Source organism: Lolium perenne, chromosome 4 (genome assembly GCF_019359855.2).
Source record: "Lolium perenne isolate Kyuss_39 chromosome 4, Kyuss_2.0, whole genome shotgun sequence".
Classification (NCBI taxonomy): Eukaryota; Viridiplantae; Streptophyta; class Magnoliopsida; order Poales; family Poaceae; genus Lolium; species Lolium perenne.
In genome coordinates, this window is record NC_067247.2 from 125,721 (window position 1) to 146,404 (window position 20,684).

Consider the following 20,684-nt stretch of genomic DNA (forward strand, 5'->3'; position numbering starts at 1 on the left):
TAGACATGCACATTGCGGCCGATCTGGCTTTCCAGGCAGCTGTTCATGCACCGCTGGTACGTTGCTCCGGCGTTCTTGAGGCCGAAGGTCATGGACGTGTAGCAGTAGGCGCCTAGGGGCGTGATGAATGCTGTCTTCTCTTGGTCTTCCTTGGCCATCTTTATTTGATTGTACCCGGAGTACGCATCAAGGAAGCATAGCGACTCGGACCCAGCGACCGCATCGATAATTTGGTCGATTCGCGGTAGGACGAATGGGTCCTTGGGGCATGCGCTGTTGAGGCTTGTGTAGTCGATACACATTCGCCACGTCTTGTTTTTCTTTAGCACCAGGACTGGGTTTGCCAGCCATTTTGGGTGTTTGATTTCGATGATGAAGCCGGCGGCGAGTAGCCGGTTTACTTCTTCGGCGATTGCGCGTCGCCGTTCTTCTCCTACAGGGCGCATTGCCTGCCTAACGGGTCGCGCGGAGGGATCGACGTGTAATTTGTGCTCAGCAAGTTCTCTCGGGACACCTGGCATGTCAGACGGTTTCCATGCGAAGATATCTAGATTCTCACGGAGGAACTTGATGAGCGCGCTTTCCTATTGGGCGGACAGGCCCGTCCCAATGGTAACTTGCTTACTTGGATCGTTTTCTACAAGATCTACTTGGCGAGTGCCTGTTGCAGGCTTGAAGGTTGCTGCGGACGAGTCGAGCTCGGTTGGCTTCTCCAGGATGGCTGGGTCGTTGCGATCTACTGGATACTTGGCGAGCTCGACGGAGTTGTCTTGTTCGTCGGCGATGACGGCGTCAGCGAGCTTGGCGCTGTCGTCCTCGCATTCCAATGCCATCTCCGGATCGCCGTGGACGGTGATGACGCCTCGAGGCCCTGGCATCTTCATCATGTTGTATGCGTAGTGGGGGGTCGCCATGAAGCGGGCGAACGCCTGTCGGCCGAGTACGCAGTGGTAGGAGCTGCGGAAGTTCACCACCTCGAACGTTATCCGCTCGGTGCGGTAGTTCACGGGCGTGCCGAAGGTGACTGGCAACGTCACCTTGCCGATCGGAAAGGCCTTCCGCCTAGGGACGATGCCGTGGAACGTAACCTTGGTGCTCTCGAGGCGTGAGTCTGGTAAACCAAGCCGCTGGAAGGTTTCGTAGTACATAATGTTGATGGAGCTTCCCCCGTCCATCAGGGTTTTTGGCAGCCAGTAGTCGGCGACCTTGGGCCTGACGACTAGTGCCACTCGACCGGGGTACTCGATGCGAGGAGCGTGATCTTCGCGGCTCCAGGTAATGCTTTGCTCGGACCAGTTAAGCCACCGGGGCACGTCGGACAGAATGACTGCATGTACCGCCACGGCTCTTGCGAGGACCTTCCTGTCCCGCCGGTCGCCGACCCCAGTGAAGGTGTGGAGCGAGCCGGCGCTGCGACCGAAGCCTTCTCCCTTGTGCTGGTCTTGGTCTTTGGCGCGGTCTTTGTGCTGGTTACCGCCGTCGTTTTCCTTGGCGCGGCGTGCCCTTTCTATCTGCTTCAGGGAGTAGCAATTTCCCATCGTGTGATTGGCGGGTTTGCCCTCCTTGCTGTGATAAATGCATGGTGCATCTAGGAGGCTGCGGGCGTCGAAGCGCTTGGGCTGAGGCCGATCCTCCCGTGGTGCGCGAGTGTCGCACCAGAACGATTTTGGCTCGCGCTGCTCGTAATCGGTGGTGGCGACCAGCTCGTTGTGTCCTCCTTCTCCGCGGCGCTTGCCGTTGTTAGACCGGCCGGCGAAGCGGTAGTCGCCACGTCGGGGCTCCGTGTGCGCAGGGCGGCGATTTCGTCGCTGACCGTACTCGTCGTCCGAGTCGACTGTAGGGTCTTCGTCGGCGTAGCGGGTGGCGATGTCGAAGAGCTCGGAGATTGAGATATTATCCCTGCTAACGCGACGGAGCTTGGCGCTTAGTGGTTCGTACCGGCAGCAGCGTCGGAAGCAATAGATTGCCGTGTCCGTGCTGATGCCGCTGGAGGTCGTCCACATGTCCTGCCAGCGCTGCACCCACCGGCGGGTCGACTCGCGCGGGCCTTGGACGCAGCGATCCAGGTCTTCTATGGTTGTGGCACGGGTGTATGCGCTGGCGAAGTGCTGGATGAATGCGGCGCGGGCTTCTTCCCAGGAGTCAATGCTGTTGACGGTGAGGGTGTTGAACCAGTGGCGATTGACGCCGTCCATCATGAGGGGCAGGTAGCGTGCTGCGAGTAGCTCGGAGTGGCCCTGGATCCCCATTGCCATGGCGTACGAGTCGATCCAGACCGTAGGGTCGATATGTGTGTCGTACTTCTCGATGTCGCGGGGTCCTTTGAACCCCACAGGGTACGGCTCGCCTCTGATCATTGGCCCGAAGCAAGCGGGGCCGATTCGAGTGAACGAGCTCTGGCGCGGGGCTTCATCGGCATGGCGGTCGTTCAACCGATTACGCGCCCGCCATTCTTGCTCGTTGACGATGTGGGTTCGGGCGTCGACTGGCTGTCCGTTGGCGGCGACCATCACCCGCGCGGGGCGCGGCTCGATTCGGTTGTTAGACGAGTGGGCCGCGCGCGGTGCTGGCGGCGGGCCGTTGTTGGCGTTGACAATTGCGCGGTTTGCCGCGTCCGACGACGCCGCGCGACTGGCGGATGTGCGCGAATAGAGTCGCCCTTGCGAGTCGGCTGCGGCGTGCTGCTGCTCCAAAGCCTTGGCTACCAAAGCCTTGGCGTGCTAGACAAGGATTGCACCGTCTCCCGTTTCGGGGATTCTTGCGAGGACGGCCTGTGCAGCTGCAACGTTGTCGGCTGGAGACGAGTGCAATGGTAAGCCGTTGGTGTCAACTTCTGCCCGAGGAACTTCTGGTGGTGGCGGTGGGGGTGGCGGAGGTGCTCTGCGCGCCGCTCTATCTGCAGCAGCCCGACTTCCTTCCGGTATGTCAGGGTTCTGGATTCGGGCGACCCGGATTTCTCCGTCTGGGTCATCGAAGTTAAGGCGCGCGCTGGGGAAGTCGTTTGCGCGGGCGCGCTCCATGCGCCGGCGGTTTCGCTGCTAACGATAGTGGGATACGGCTCTCACTTCATCTTGCTCGAGACGAAATTTCTGCCTTTCGGCGAGCTCCTTTTTCCTCTGCTCTTCGAGGGCCGCCCGGTGCGCCTCGATCTCGGTCGCGGTGGCGGTTGCAGGGAGGGGAGTGGTGAAGGCGTCGATTGGGAGCTCTTCTTCACCCCCTGCCATGAAGACTGCGGTCGGGTAGCGGTAGCGTGGGGCCTCGACGGAGTCCGAGTCGGAGTCGCTGCCGAAGAGGGAGAGGATGGAGTCGTCCTCGAAGCCACCTTCGAAGTCGCTTGGGTGGGAGACCAAGGAGATAGAGTCCTTGGCCGACGCCGTGGCAACAGAGCGGGCAGTCGGGGACGCAACGGTGGACCCGGCAACCGACGTTATAGCGATGATGTCGGTGAAGTCGGCGTCGATCGCGGCGATGACGGAGTTGATGGCTGGGACGGTGTCGGCGGAGTCGGCGGCTGGGACGGTGTCGGCGGAGTCGGCGGCTGTCGAGGCAACGGTGGATTTGGCGGTCGGTGCCACGACCGCCGACTCGACATCGTCTTCCAGGGCCGTCTCAGCCTCTGCGTATACCTCGCCGGTGACCGGGCGAGTAGCGGTGAGGAGCTGTCCCGGCGCGAAGGGGTCGTGCGACCGACCGGGGCGAGGCTCAGTGGGGTCGCTGACGCCGGCGAGCCCAACGAAGAGGTTGATGGAGCCGATCGGCACCATCCAGGCGTGCTTGAGAGGCGACGAGGCGGGCCGGTAGGTGCTTGGTTGGATGTGGAAGAAATTGCCGGTGGCGATCATCCTGCCGGAAGCAACCGGCCGCCGCACTGGCGAGTAGGGCCTCGCCGTAACTCGGAGGCTTGATGTCCCATGCCCCACGGTGGGCGCCACTGTCGTGGATGTGACCACGGCAGATGCTACAGGGGGTAGCACTTCGTTGATGTGAGGGGAAGGGAACATCGCCATCTACGGGTCGAGGTGCAAGAGACGCAAGGGTTTTACCCAGGTTCAGCCCCTCCGGAGAGTAAAAGGCCTACGTCCTGCTAGATCTTTATTGCTCAGTGGAGAATTACAATGGGGGGGCTCAGTCGGCGGCTACGCCTAGAGCTTACAGAGGGAGATTAGATCTCGAATAAGGTGTCCTCTAGGGTTTAAGCTCGGGGGTTTATATAGGCACCCCCGATCTAGGGTTACATGGAGATAACTCCGAATCGTATCAGTTGCTACTAATCCGGGATTCGTTAATCCTCTTGCAAGTAATCTTCTTATCCAGTCGCGCAGATCTTCTCCTTGGGATCACGGCCCAGTCGCCTTAGGGCCCAGTCGCTTGGGCGACTGGCGGTCCGCCTGGGCCTCCGTCTTCACGGCGAGTGGGACTGGCGACCCACCCCCTATGGGCATATCCCCATCATGATCCGTTAGATGAACCAACCCCAATTACCGTTATCCCTGTACAAAATATGATCGTTTTATGAAAGTCATTTAGTAACTCGAAGAAATCAGATGTTAATTGTAATGAAGGAGATTTTCCCTGATTCTTCGATTCAAGCAAAATCTCGGGGGCTACTGACATAGGCATCCCCAATGGGCCTACCGAAGATGGTACCCGGGATTTACTGAAGGCCCACGGCCCGAAGTTTATGAAGCCCGGAAGCCCAGTTAAGAGATAGCTTGGAAAGATAGAGTTGTATTAGGAATAATGGCTTGTAACTATTACGGGACGAACTCAAAGAGTCTCCCGGTCTTTGTAACTTGTACATCACGAAACCCGCGGCTCCGCCTCCTATATAAGGGGGAGTCGAGGGAGAAAGAAGGGGTCGATTTCATTGTCAACATAACCCTAGTTTTCTAGCAGTTGAGTACTTTTCCGGCTAAACCCTCGAGATCTACTTGCCCTCTACTTCCTACGAAAACCCTAGTCTACAATCCGTAGGCATTGACAAGTCGATACCTTGTCAATCATCTTCTTCATGACGATCTTCTCTCATGATGATATTCTCCGCCGACATGTGGTGCTTCATCATCTCGCTCGCCATGGTCTTCATGCATGAAACTGCCCCTCAGCAGGTGCTCCTCCAGTTTTCCAGAATCAGGGTTGATCCAGCGCTCGAGTTTGCATGATCGACATAGACATCTTATCTGGCACCTATTGTTCCGAATCATGTCCTCCTTCGCGTCTTTCTTATATCTACTGATTCGAGCGGAACTCATCGAGAGGACCATGGTTGCCTGCCAATGGTATGCATAGAACAGAAAATTAGAACCACAACACCTGCACACACATGCATGGACCGTACCTCTCCTAAAGGTATACATGGAGCGGAAAAATTCGGCATGACCTCTCCTAAAGGTAGGACATATGGGTAGTGCGAAAATGTGCCGAAACGGAAATGAATCAACATTTCGGCAAACATCCATGCACCACACCTGCACACACACAAGCGCTTCACCCGCAACAAGCATCCAAACACACCGATGGCCACACAAGATTGACATGCATATGCATATCTCCTCCAACTACTCACCTTGTAGATTCGATATCGAGACGAGACCGTGATCAATGAGTTGGTGAGGAGGAGAGAGTATGGAGAGCCTTCTCCTCACCACCAATTATGTATCAACCAAAATAAATGCAATTATGTACCAAAGAAAGTGAAAAGTATGGCCAAAATGGGATGAGAGAGAGGGGGGACGAGCTAGATGGAGGAGGAAGAAGAATGGCTTGGGTAGTGTGGTAGGTGGGAGGTTGGAACTTTTCTAGGTCTGTTTCGCTAATTCTGTGGCGCACCGGGGCCAGTGCGCCACAGAAATAAGACATTCTGTGGCGCACCAGCGCCAGTGTGCGCCACAGAATTAAGGTATTCTGTGGCACACTAGCCCCGTTGCGCCATTGAAATAGAGAAACCAATGATTGTGGATGGCAGGGTGTGGGCCCCACACTATTTTTGTGGCACATGTAATTGCGTTGCGCCACAAAAATAAGCTATTTTTTGTGGCGCACCTAGTCTGATGCGCCACAGAAATTGTTTCTGTAGCGCATGAAAAGCTGGTGCGCCACAAAAATAGAATTCATCTATAAGGCTTTTCCTACTAGTGTAACTATCGACATGAAGGACATATCGAGGTTTTGGATTAGGTTGTCTCGTTCGCCTTCGGGTATACCTGTCAGCAGAGACCTTGCTCTTCCCCGATGGCCTCCATGGTTATTTGCCGAACTTCCTGAGTGTCAACTCAAGTTAGCTCTACGCTCGCTGGAAGCATTTGCCGCAGCTTTTCATGCATCGAGTGTTTCTTGTAGCTTTTCTAACTCACATCTAGAGCGGCTGATTTTATATTGATATGCTTGAAGTGCTGCCGGCGAAACTTGTGTAGCCATAGGCTCTATGCCATTCATAGCCCTTTCAGATCTGTCACGTGCTTCCTATGGTAAGCGCACTTTTTCTTGTGGTTCCGGCCCGATGTATTTTCCTCCTGTTCCATGCGTGAGATCTGCGGGATCGATGTAAGGATTGCCCAAATCATTGAAAGCCTCAGATTCCTCGTCAGCTTCACGGCCTGATCCCGTGATTACGCAGATATGATGATATGTTGTGCTTCCATCATACTCAGGATATGTGACACCGTCGGATGAATCGGTGAAGACCTTGTTGTCGACAGAGTTGTTGGTATAGGCGGAGTCAAAGCTGGTGAAGCTCTCCGAGTTGCTTTCTTGAGATAGATTGGTTTCCGTCAACGACACGAAGGTCATGCCACCAAACAGATACTCGAGTGCCCCGCCGTCGGCAAGCTTGATGTAGCGTGGCCACGAAGCTTCTTCATCGCTTGATTCGATAGACGTTGTTGACAACCTCGACAAATCGGATTTGGCTGCCAACGGTTCCAAAAAAATTGGAGCCAAAAAATGGTGTGATCCTTCTTTCCCGAAGAGGAAGCGGAAACTCCCGAACGTCATCTCTGTCGAGTCCTCCAGATGGGCATATGCATGCATGCAGGCAGGATCGTGAGGAACAAAATCGATGAGATCGGGTTGCACTCGTTTACCTCCTTCCATGATGTTGTTTGCTGTCGACGACGATGTTGACGATGCCATCGAGATCAGGACCTTGCGACCTCCAATTCCCACAGACGGCACCAATTGAGAAGGGATTAACTTGTCAATGCCTACGTGTTGTAGACTTAGGATTTCGTAAGAAGTAGAGGGCAAGTAGATCTCGAATGTTTCAGCCAAACAAAGGTGCTCAACTCAATAATATGGTGGCTAGGGTTACAATGATTCAATCCTTTTCTCGTTCCTCGGCTTCCCCTTTATATAGGAGGCGAAGCTGAGGCCTTTCCGTGTCGTACAAGTTACAAATTATCGAGGCGTGTTGGGCCTTTCCTATATTTATACTGGTTTCCTATTACAACTCTATTTTCCTAACTCGTTGATCCTTAGCCTCCTAGGTCTCCAAAGATTCGAATCCACGGACTTCATGCTTCTTTATAGAGCCAGGGTACTTTATTCGGCATGCCTGCTAGGCATACCTATGTGACTGAGAAATGAGCAGAGAGAAGAGAGGGGGAAGCTTACCATGCGCGTGGAAGTAGAAGCCATGACATGGCAAGGCAATGCTCGCGCGGCCGCAGCAGCTAGAAGTCCAGGGAGGTCGTCGGTGTTACGCTTGCGAGTTCATCCCCACCGCAAGCACAACACGCTAGAGACGAAGGCACAGGTGACGCCACAGCATCACCCGCGCCAGGTCCATCTCCAGGCACACGAGAGCGTCAATAGCGGCGGCCTCATCCCGCCGGAGACCACAGATCGACGCAGGATCGACGAAGCCGACCAGTCTCCAGATCTAGCACGGAGGCAATCTAGAGAAGGAGGTGGCGAGCGATGAATCTACGCGGATGGTAAGGAGGAGCGTCACGAGAGGAGTCGAACGCGATTGGTGGTGAGGTCAGGCGAGGTCGGAGTGAGCCGGAGCGTGGCGGCGACCGCAACGGTGACGCCATCGCCATAGCGCGTTAGGGTTAGGGTTAGAACGCTTGAGAGAGTGAGAGAGAGAGTGACCGACTCGGTTGGTTTGGACTGAACCGGTCTAGCTCAACCCTGGTGGGCTCATCAATGGGCCCAAAGGGGTATTTTAGACTTTTCCATTAGGATTTAAATCAATTCAAATTTAAATTCAAATCTTTCACTTAAAAAATTGCAAATAAATCCAGGATAACTCCAAAAATTCAAGAAAAATAAGAATAATTCATAAAAATTATTCCTTAACCAAAATAAAATATGAAATGCAATGAACAATGCAAATTTTAATTTTAGAATTTTTTGATGAATTCCAAATTGGAATTTAAAATTAGAAATTTTTCTTTGAAATAAAAATCAAGGAAAATTCCAAATGGCTTTAAATATTTTCTAAATCCAATATTTTCACAAAGAGAAAATTCTATTATTCCAAATCATTTTCTTTTGAGGTAAATATTTCCAAAAGGAAAATTCTATTATTTCAAATATTTTCTTTTCAAGTAAATATTTTCAAAAGGAAATTCTGTTATTCCAAATCCTTTCTTATTAAATATTTTTTAAGGAATAAATATTCCAATAATACTTTAATCACACATATCTTAATAAATATTCAGGGGAAAGGAATTCAACCAAAAACAAATCCATCATGCATATATCATTTGGATTTTATAACATTGTCCTTATCAGACAATGATGCTTCTTTTCAGAACCTGAGGTCCAGGTTTGATCCTAACCTTCGAACTGCACTATCTCGTAGTCTCCAGGCAAGTTCACTTTTTTCTCATGTCATATTGATTATTTTCTATACTTATCACTCCTACATTGAAAAGCAATATACTTATCACTCCTACATTGAAAATAAAATTTTACTTTTACAATTATGAATGTGACTATGTGGTGAGCAATGTAACCATGGTATGTGTTGCTGGTGGTGGCTCCATTGCAAGGGTTCTACTCATCTAGGACTAATCACCAATGTTGTCCATTGATTCTAGCATCGTACATATCGCGTTAACCATGAGATCTATAATGGCTCTAGGGAAGTCAGATGTATCTTTTTCCTTGTGCGTACCAACGGACTTGATAGAGTCTAGCTAGGTGTTGCGATAACACTGCTGTGGTTGGGAAATCCCTTAAATCCCCATCCTTGAGGATGAGTGCGTTCTATCGTGTATGATGGATTGTCCATAGTACATCGGGGGAAGTCTACCGGGGATGTACGGATGGACAAAAGGGAGGGTATGCATGGTCACAGAGAAGGCAGTGATTGGCTTGGTTCTTATACTGGGCCTCACGCCAAGGAAGTGTGGACGGGATAGTACGCCCGGTAGGCAACAAGGATAAGTTCTCTTATGGGAAAAGTAACGCAACTCTACAGAGTGTATCAAATTGTGGATGTCACTCCCTGTTCCGGGAAGGGAACTACGAACGCGGCCGGAAAGGAACTTCGTGAAGTTCTGGTCAACCTGTGAAGACTGGCGGGCATAGTTTTCAGAATAAAATAAACCTGTTGAAGAAATGTTTGCGAAACGTGCATTGACCTGAGATTTTCTGATCAATGGTCATAGCTAGTGCATCAAACTTATTTTCTCTTTTGAACTTGCTGAGTACCTCTGTACTCACTTTCTTTCGACACCCTTACTAGACTGTGATCATGAAGACGAGGCCTGCACCGGAGCACCAGAAAGGGGACTATGAGTTGGTCTATGAAGAGCCTGACCTTTTAGGAGGAGTTGAAGGTGTGGACTATGGGATAGTCTACAGAGCAGATGATGCAGAGGCGGAGGAGTAGAGTCTTACCTTAGAAATCTCGGAGCCGAGCAACGTAGTGACTTTCCTAAATAAGTTGTTGAGCTCGTCATGTCTATTTAGTTTTAGTTGTAATGATACTTAAGTATGATCGTAGGACGTTCTCATCGGACCTATCAGAATACCAGACACATGCTTGTAATATAATATATGGAGTGTTATGACCTGCAATGTTTCTATTGTACCACTCTGAGGGATGTGATATTTGTGAAGAATCCCCTTCATGAATGTCATATCAATGACTTGTAGACTACAACATGCAGTGGTATGCTGGATCACCGCACCGAAGCCATCTCTTTGGTCTTGCTCATCTCCCTCACCAGAGCCATCTCCTCGGTTTTGCTCATCTCCCTCACCGGATTGGTTCAGATAAAGCGAGGTGACATCTTCATCATCACGGATAATGTCATCGACGATGTATTTTCTAGGTCTCTACCATGTTCCATAGTTTCTGCAAAGACTTACAAGTTATTGTAATGGTATAAACACAGCGAAGCAGTAATAAGGATAATGCTCAAAACATGATCAAGATTGGAGTTACACATATATAGCTTCAATTAAAGATAATGCTCAAAACATGATCAAAGATTCGAGTTACACATATAGCTCGGGTCCATTTTCTATTTAACCCTAATACATCACAAGACTCAACGTCGACACGAACCGGTTCGTGACACGAACTCGGGTGAGCTCAATTTATAGGCTAGGGGGCTTTAGCACCGGTTCGTGTCATGAACCGGTGCTAATGTTAAAGGTTTAGCGTCTGCCATGCGATCTGACGACAACCCTTTAGCACCGGTTTGTGTCACGAACCGATGCTAAAGGTCCCGCACGAACCGGTTCTAAAGCTCTGCTGGTCCGCTACGATGTCCTGGCTGCACGAACCGGTGCTAATGCACCCTTTAGTCTAGGTTCGTAGCACAACCGGTGCTAATGCTCTTTGGAGCTAAAAGAAATATATATTAGTCATGTTTTCTACTAGTGCACATGCAGGTCGTATCATGCTCTAGTAGCTAGCTTTGCTTCTTTTGTCCATGCACTGATCGTGCATGCATGTTTTGTTTCAGTAATACATAATTTTATGGGAGAAAATGAAAGAAAATAAAGCCAAATCAGCATGCATGCAGGCACGCAAACATGCCCTTTAGCTTTGTCAAAAGCAGTCACATGGATATATATATATACAGCAGTCACATGTACATGGATATACATGGAGATAGCTAGTGCTTCTTTTCTCATACCCAGATTTCGTTTTATTTGAAATATTATAGAACTGGGTTAATTAAGATAAGCCAGGTTTACTTACAAACAAAGAAACACTATTTTTTGCATGTGTGCGCACCCAATATTTGAGTTTTCTCGAATGTGCATCGTGCATCAATCCAACAAAAATTTTCAAGTTTCTTATCTACATTAGCTAGTTAGTATGATGAAATTATTGCATGTGACTTTTATGATGCTAACATATTCCTTAACGACGAAGCAATAACAATATAGTAATTTAATTAGGGTAGCTGGCTAGCTAGCATGTGCGTGCAAGAACTGACAAAAGCAGACAAATCACTTCATTGTGATGGGTCCATGGCTCCATGCACTTCTTTTTTCATACGGATCAGTGCATATCTTATACTAGATGATACCCCGCGCGTTGCTGCGGAAATTTGCGGTGGGTTTTATAAACCTATAGGGCAATGAAATATGGAACTCCAATGTTCGGGAAATTATAGTATGTCGAACCACTCATATAGAGATTTTATTAATAGAAGAAATTATAAATTCAGAGCAGAAAGTAACTAAATTGAGATTGACAGATATATCTTGGTTAAACATGACACAATATCAGATTGAAACCCGTGTACACAGCTGATACGACCATTTGTTCAAGAACCTCCGCTGGCTATTTTTCTTGATTACCAATCATATTACAAATGTAAGACGAGGCAAGGAGGAGAAATGTAGAACGGTGGATAGACTCTGAATAGCTTACACAACATAAAGTGTGCCGCTACAATGAATATCAATTACCATAAATATACAGATTTACATATGGAATTTTTTTCACACTGTTGGATCCGCTCCATGAGGAAGCCACAAATGTCATATCAGGTGGATAAGCTGCACATGAAGCAAAAAATAGCATACTTTAACAATAATATCCTACAGATATTAAAACTTATGTGTACAAACTTATGTGTACAATAATTCAAAGTAGATGACGTGGTTTATTATCAAAAAAAATATTAAAACTTATGTGTACAAATTTTGATCAATATATTAGAACCCATACGTACGTGAAATGTTGATCAAAATATTGGAAAATTTATGTTTTGCTGCTCGAGGTCCTGCGTGGTAGATCTACAGCTAGGGGAAAGGGGGCAAAGATATACCTGATCTGCTAATTGATAAAAAAATGCATGCCTTATGATCTCTGATCCAGCTTGTAATCCATGGGGATGCAACGTATGTATTTCCAAAAATACGATAATTATACATACATAAAAATTAGGAGGAGGCACACCTTGATTATTTACTGCAACTGAATCTACCGTGCATGAGCATCAATTTTAGAGAACTAAACCTTCCTGTATGTGCTAGCAGCTAGCTTGATCACTGAAAGAAAGAACACAATTTTCTGCGATTAAAAATGAACCTTAGTTTCAGTGCAGAGGTTACATGAAGCATACAGATGAGAGACATAGAAAAATAATCAACAGACCAGCTGCAGGGTGTTGTGGCGCTGGAGGTAAAGACCAGAGGGAAATTGTGATGTTGAGAATCTGGACTAACCTGCTACGGTGAGGGGACTAAAATGGGGCTTGACGACGGTCCAGGGCTCTTGCTTCCCAGATTCGTCCTACTTATCCGATGTGCCCGGCCGACCGGGCATCCTATCCAGCACATTGGCTTCCTGAAGGCAAAACCTAAAGGATCAAAATTTAAGTTCATGGAGGTAAGAGATCTCAAAGGGAAGGTGGAGAAGAGGATAGGATGACTCACCGCTGGTTGTTGAGATTTTTATAGGAGGAGCTCCACTATTTAATGGTTAGTCTTAAGTGGAGAAGATGAAAACGAAGGAGAAAATCAATCTTCTGATTTATTCCGTGAGTAACTAAGAGAGATAAAGTGGAAGGCTAATGAATGGAGAAGACGAAGTGGAAGGGACACTTTTATTTTTTGTGACAGCGAGCGACATGGAGGGAATTTATAGATAGAAGATTAGGAAACAGAAACATCAATGGATGAATTGGACAATTATTTAGGAAGTAATATTTGTTTGGCTGAGGTGGCACTTTTATGACACATGGCAAGCTAGGATTGCTTAAATATGCTTGATGAGGTGGATAGGCTACATGTAAAGAGAAATGGGATCACCTATTAAGAATAGAAAGATTATGTTGCATGCATGCATGTGTACATGCAACATACATTTCTGCGTGTCTGGAGCTAATTATCTCAAGTGTCTACTCTAAGCATGCATGAATGTATTAGGCTCACTTCAAGGTTAAACAAAACCCTAGATTTTTTTTAGATTTTTTTAAATTTGAAATATAAATTATGAGTGTTTGAATATAAATTATGAGTGTTTGAACAAAACCCTATATGCCTTTTTATATCGTGAAACGTTATGAATATTCTCTAGCCATTGAAATGATCAACATAATATATTCGGGAATTAATCCTATGCATAGGGGGATGCACTGGAGGGTGGGCACCATAAGGAAAAATCACGCTAGCCCATATGTGATACAGATTTGTCTAACCCAGAAACGATTATGATGTGCAATATTTTCTCGATTAGAAGCACCGATGTATCTTAGTCATGGATTTTCTTCACATAATCTCGACAACTGCGACCGTAAATTGCTAACATCCAGCTGCCAGCGGGTCGTTGATCAAAGCCGAGACACCGCTGACAGTCTAACACTGCCTCCACAAAGCAAAACACGAATACTAAACTCTGTGGCTCTATGTAACCCCCAAGAATGTATCAGGCTGTTGCTAAGTAACACGGCCCAAGCATCTACCTAGGAAGCGGCCTACCTAGCCTAATTGAAGAATAGCTTGTGCCTTTCAGCTTTAGACGAGGGTTTCTCTCTATTCCAGCGATCTTAATCGCTAGTATTAAGCTCGCTAGCCTTCATGTTCATGGCGGCACTGAGCCTGGGCACGTGCCCAGGGTGCCCATACGGTAAATCCGCCCCTGTGGGGATGCACATGCCCAAACATCCGGACCGTCGATGTAGCATTTCTACCGACAGTAACAATGTAACCCACATATTTCTGAAGTGTTAGCTGAGCATTTTTGTGTGCATGTCTCGAGTATACGCTTGTGTGTTCTCTTATGTGAGTGCGCGTGTCTGATCGAGGGATGGCATCATCTGTTCATCTTTTTTATGATTACATGATCGTTGATCTAGAATATGTTCTTACAAATATCCTATCTCTAGTAGTATAAATTAACAATTCTCACAAAAACATGCATGATAAATAGTCTACTTTTAAACTTCCGTGCTAAATATCCAGTTTCTAGAAATTCCATCCTTGTGTGTGGCGCTCAACAGAAGATGAAGATTCAATCACTACTTCAGATTTTGGGAATGAACTAGAAATCTACACACAATTGAAAGGAATATGATTAACTAAACACACAGCACGACATACATCACATTTTGCATGTATATCACAAATTTGTAACGAGAGTGGATTTTGTACACCCACACGTGTGGGTGTTTCTATCACCGTCAATTGTGCTTTTTGTATACCCACGCATGGGTGTGGGTCTTTCTGTCATCGTACATTTATTCCTCGAGATTTGTGCCCACCATTGTAAATGAAAAGATTTATTTCTCTCTTCTCATTTTATCCGAATCTCAAAACACAATGGACGGTGATAGAAACACTCAGACCCATGCGTGGGTGTACAAAATCCACTCTCATTTGTAAAGTAGTCACCAAAATAACTCACAAATGACAACATTGGAACATAAATATGGGTTACATACATTAGAACAACAAAAAAATGTTAAAATGAACGCCATGGATATATATCTGCTGATTTTGATTGGTCGAAGCAGTGCTGTTAGGCGTAGGCGGTGTAGTTGGAGCGGAAGGAGGCGAGTGCTTTGCCAGCTCCGCCCCTGATGATATACTGGTGGTACACCATAGCTATGGTGGCTCCGACGAAGGGCCCCACCCAGAAGATCCACTGGTCATCCCACGCCTTCTTGCTGTTGTACACGACGGCGGGCCCGAAACTTCTGGCGGGGTTGATGCCAGTGCCGGTGATGGGGATCGTGGCAAGGTGTACCATGAGCACCGCGAACCCAATGGGCAGCGGCGCCAGCACGGGCACATGAGAGTCCCTAGCCTTGCGCTTCGGGTCGGTGGCGGAGAACACAGTGTACACCAGCACGAAGGTGCCGACGATCTCGGCGGTTAGCCCGGCCCCCTTGGAGTACCCCGGGGCCAGCTCGTTGGCGCCGCCGCCATAGCGTGCGTACTGCGAGCCGTGTACGGACTTGACGAGTCCGGCGCCGCACACCGCGCCGAGGCACTGCGCTACCATGTAGAGAAGTGCTCTGGGAAGCGAGACCTTGCGCGCAAGGAGGAGGCCGAAGGTGACGGCAGGGTTGATGTGGCCGCCGGAGATGCCGGCAGTGCAGTAGACGAGGATGAAGATCATGCCGCCGAAGGACCAGGCGATGCCGAGGATCCCTGCGCCGCCACAGATGGCGCCCTCGGACTGGCGTTTGTGGCCGATGACGGTGGCCACGGTGACGTAGATGAAGAGGAGCGTGGTGGTGAACTCGGCGATGACGGCACGGTAGAGGGACCACTTTCCCAGCTCGCCGGCGTCCAGTAGCGGCGCAGGAGGTGGGTCGCGATAGTCCTTGTTGGCGATGGCAGTGTTGCCGTTGCCGATTGCATGATCCGGCAGCATGCTGCTGGGCGCCATGTGATCAGGTGATGGACGCTTGCTCGATGTTGATCAATCTAGCTTAGCTAGCTAGGTGCATGTATATGTGTATATATATAGACAACCAGCTATGCTATGCATGCCGTAGCAGCGTGTTATGTTTATCGGTCCAAGTATGCACTTATCTCACCCCATCTTCCTTATATAAAGTAAAGTAGCAATCCAACCACGGACGCGGTGTATTTGCTTTAAGGAGCATATGCTAGTTCCCGATTTTGAAAATGGCTTTTAAACATATTTTAGAAAGTTCAAAAAATCCGCCAAAAAATGTCGCATATACATCTTAATGTTTTATGTGCTCACGAAGTTGTTTCACAAAAAAATTAGTATTCATTGTGTCATGTGTAAAATGATAAATTTCGGTGCTAAAAATAGCTCTTCACAAGGACATTTTCTTGTCTTTTTTACACATCACATGAAAATATCAATTTTCTGCGAAACTTGGCGTGAGCATATAGAATGTCGACATGTACGCACGAAATTTTTGTTCAGATTTTTTTTTTTTGAAATTTTAAAATGTATTTTCTGATAGCAGGAGCATATACACCCTAGATTAAAATTGGATTTCCGTCCAACTACCCGGCCAGTTATTTACTGAGTGTGGACTCGATCTTCCGGACAGAGGCAGATATCCAGTCGTGGACCAACTTTATTATCAGGAAGGCTACATTTTAGCTATGTATAGTGCGGTGCAATGTTCCTTGAACAACGGATTAGCGGGACAATGGTTTGTCGTCCTTTAACAAATACTTTTCTCTATGTGTTATGTTTTCACTTCAGAGTATAAAACAAGTTTCGCTCCAGGCAATTTAGCAACCACAAACTGAGTCTCTCTCTCAAAAAAAAAAGCAACCACAAACTGAGCGATAATCGCTCTTTGTTTCTTCGACGTGAGTCCTAGAATCAGTTCCGCTAAAACTTATCAACATGCTAGACTAGCTATATGGATATTGTTAAATTTATTTTCATACATCGTGTGATAGAATTCTACCTTTACATCCTAATGTAATGTTTGTGTTTGTGGCCGTCTCTAGGTGTGTTCGCCTGGTTGGGGTAGACGATGATTCACGGTGCGTTCTTTTCATGGCCATCGTTAAAATAGTGTGTGAGGCGGTGATGAGTTTGCGACTGGTGCATTATAGTGAACATGACATTATGTTGGATGTGTAAATCCTTGATGTCTCAACTTACTCATGACATTATGTTGTTACAAAGGATGGGGCAATTGGTATATTCTTGGTATTAAATATCCCCTTTATCAGAAAAAGGTAGCAAATAGTTGTGAAAGTACATCTCAAATGTTTATATATTTAACCTCACCTAGTGCTACCCCGAAGAGTGTGTTCCTTATAAAAGTCACTTTTATTCCCACGAAAAAGGGATATAACGTCTCTTTTCTTTTTATATAGGAATGTAAAGTGAGGCAAGTAAGAGAAAAGCGGAAGCCCCGTAGAGACTCAAATTAAGAAGCTCATTAGTTAAAATTAACTGTTGTTAATATTTTTAACATTTTAAGTTGGTGTCAATTTGGTATGTTTGATTGGTTTGTTGATCGGAAGATATGTTCATCAATACCAAAATCTCTAGGTCATGAGACAAATACACACGAGGTGTCCAAGCGAGAGCAGAACAGTAGCAACCTTTACAGAAAGAGCTTTTAGACATGCAGGAATGCACGGTGCATGCATGAATGAACATAATCGATTGAATTACGTGCATGTCGAAAAGTGATGGTGGCTTTGTCACTTCCTTCATGCATGTCCATGCTAGCTAGTCAGCTACTATCTTAATTAACTTATATATCGGCAATGCTTCTTCATTAAGGAAAATGTATGTGATGTCATGAGACTAGCTGGTCTAGAATGGATTAACTTTAATTCAATTGTTTGTTATGCAGCACATGCAGGAACTAATAAACATTCCGGCCTATATTGGGTGCCTACACATGCACATACATATATCACAACCAAACAAAATAAAAGGTTCCTTCTTCATTGGTAAGTAATCCAGCACGTATGTACAGTGTGTCTTAATAATTAATTTAGATCCGTATAATTAGGATGAAACAATTTGCGAATGTAAGGGCATGTACAATGGTAGTATATTAGCAGTGCCACGTAGGATAAATGTTGATGTGGAGAAAAGAGAAAGATGAAAAAAGACTTTGTATTCTCTTAGTTAAGAGATGATCTCTTAGTACAGTCTCTCTCACGGCATATTTAGGATGTCTCGTTACAAAATATAAGACAGAAAATAACTCATTGTACATCATGTTTTATTGTTATATCTATAATACGTGGTAGGATTAAGATAAGACGGTCTTATAATCATTGCACATGCCCTAAGGTACCAGGTTTTGCGGTTAAGGCGATGTACCCCTCCAGGGTCGCACTTCATGTTTGTATAGACGATTACCAAACCATCAGGACGATATTACAGAGTTGTTACAACAGTGAGATTTACTATAACTACCGTGATCATCACGTGTTACAACTTGTCATACAAGACTTACAATGGTCAGATAGTATCCTAACTGACGTGCTAACTAACATTGCTAACACTCCCCCTCAAGCCTAACTTTTCTAAGTTAAGATGACAAACTCCCCCAATTCCTTGTCCTCATCCTCAATTAGGTGCTTTGGAGTTGTCTCCTCTCCCTACACCGGTCCAGAGTAAATAAGAGCAAAACTGGATGAATCAAAACAAGTGAGCAGAATAATAATGAAAAAAAACTTACGACCTAATGGTTTAGACCATGCTGAACGGATCATCGACATAAGGTGAGGATGGAGGAGCCGACCTCTGAGGTGTCATAAGTTTCAGCTGCGTTTACCTGAAGATTCAGAGTCACCTTCATCCTCGGATCATTTCCTCTTTACCTTGGCTTCCCCGTTCCCGTGTGAAGTCACCGATGGAAGAGAAGTGACGGTGCGTGAAGCCTCAGAAGAACAGTCTTCATCACCTCCCTCAGCCTCTCGAGTAGCCGTGGTGTCGGCTGCCTTGCTCTCTGTGGCAGCGACAACCTCGTGTACATTCCCACCCTCAGGGTGAGGTAGGAGAGAAGAAATGAAGGAGTGGCCCCGAGATGTCAATAATAAGAAGCAATAAGAGAACAAATGCAAGCAACATCAGAATAATAGACAAGACAGTAAAATAGGAGGAGAGTAAACTAACAAGAGGTGTCAATGCCTAGGAAACATTCACAGAGTGTGATAAAGCACGCAATGTGGAGGTTAGAGTTGGGTGTGAGTTGATGCAGCTCCACACCATTAAATGACAGAAGACCACGAAGAAATTTGTGGCCAGCGTGGTGGTGGCTTTATGTTTTGTCCATGTGTTGAATGTCGGAATGAGAAGTATCACAGTTCCTCAAGAGTCATTCAGAGACACATGCTTCACTCCGGCTTCATGTCTTAGCCACAATGTTTGGACCAAGCACGGAGAAAGAGGGGTTATGATGGAAGACGGCGACGAAGAAGAGAACGATGATGACAACTACCGATCTATGTTCCCTGAGTACGCTGATACCGCAATGGAAGATAATGAAGCAGAAGGTCAGGGTGAAGAACGGGCACCAGATGAGCCCGCTGATGATCTTGATCGGGTTATTTTTGATGCACGATGAGGCTGCGATACAGAAAAGGAGAGGTTGCAGTTTGAGCAGATGTTACAGGACCACAATAAATTGTTGTACCCAACTTGTGAAGATCACCAGAAGAAGCTGGGTAGCACACTGGAATTGCTGATCTGGAAGGTAGATGCCGGTGTGACTGACTTGTCATTTGAAAAGTTGATGGTACTACTGAAGAAGATGCTTCCAAGAAAGAACGAATTGCCCGCCAGCACGTACGAAGTAAAGAAGCTTATGTGTCGTCTAGGATTAGACGCGCAGAAGATACGTGCATGCCCTAATGATTGCATCTTGTACCGTGGTGAGAAGTACGATAATATGGATAAATGTCCAGTATGCACTGCATTGCGGTATAAGAACAGAAAAATGACCATGGTGATATTGAGGGCGAGCCACCCAAGAAGAGGGTTCCTGCCAAGGTGATGAGGTATATATGCTCATGTAATATCACAGTTGAAATGTCTGTTAAAAAACAAAGAGCATGCCAAGTTGTTGCGATGACACATGGAAGACCGTATGAAAGACGACAAGTTGAGGCACCCTGCTCATGGTCAAAAGTGGAGAAAATAACAAGAGAGAGAGTTCCCAGACTTTGCAGGTGACGCAAGGAACTTATGGTTTGGTCTAAGGACAGATGGCATGAATCCTTTTGGGGAGCACAGCTGCAGTCACATCACCTGGCCCGTAACTCTATGTATCTACAACCTTCCTTCTTGGTTGTTCATGAAGCGGAAGTTCATTATGATGTCAGTGCTCATTTAAGGTCTGAAGCAACCCAGCAACGATATTGATGTGTACCTAAGGCTAGTAGTTGATGAACTTTTACAGTTATGAGTCAAACCAGGTGTACGTGTGTGGGATGAGCACAAACAAGAGGAAATTTCACCTACAATCGTTTCTTTTCGTAACCATCAATGATTGGCATGCTCTTAGTAATATTTTAGGACAGTCAAACAAGGGATACAATGCAAGAACGCAATGTTTGGATCAGACCGAAAGTATATATTTGGACAAATATAGGAAGAATGTGTACACGTACAATCGTTGCACACACATTATTAAAGGTACATGCCTTTGCGCACAAAGTGCATGTGTGTGTTGTTGGCCACCAACGAGAGAGAGAGAGACGAGAGAGCGATTGAAATCCCCAAATTAAACACATATATATGCATGCATGGTTAGGCCATGCATGCATATTAATTATATATATATATA

At 46.8% G+C, this 20,684-nt stretch overlaps 1 protein-coding gene and 1 long non-coding RNA gene across 4 annotated transcripts; both read right to left on the reverse strand.

Annotated features, from left to right (window-relative positions):
* Nucleotides 1-11,667: 11,667 nt before the first annotated feature.
* LOC127319675 (uncharacterized) lies at nt 11,668-13,246 on the reverse strand. 3 transcript variants are annotated; one of them, XR_007862620.2, is made up of 4 exons: nt 12,859-13,246; nt 12,649-12,769; nt 12,380-12,471; nt 11,668-11,976 (listed from the first exon to the last, which is right to left on the reverse strand). It is a non-coding gene; the product is annotated as an uncharacterized lncRNA (long non-coding RNA). The 3 variants fall into 3 exon arrangements; XR_007862618.2 differs by having other exon boundaries at nt 12,649-13,246; XR_011744264.1 differs by having other exon boundaries at nt 12,380-12,493; nt 12,649-13,246.
* Nucleotides 13,247-14,777: 1,531 nt separating this feature from the next.
* LOC127319674 (probable aquaporin PIP2-8) lies at nt 14,778-15,930 on the reverse strand. Its single transcript, XM_051349642.2, has one exon. The coding sequence runs from the start codon at nt 15,815-15,817 to the stop codon at nt 14,942-14,944; it is 876 nt and encodes a 291-aa protein (XP_051205602.1). The 5' UTR covers nt 15,818-15,930; the 3' UTR covers nt 14,778-14,941.
* Between the last annotated feature and the right edge of the window lie 4,754 nt (nt 15,931-20,684).

Bases quoted from the DNA above. Each gene is read 5' to 3' on its own strand.
- LOC127319674 (XM_051349642.2), bottom strand. From the start codon at position 15,817: ATGGCGCCCAGCAGCATGCTGCCGGATCATGCAATCGGCAACGGCAAC.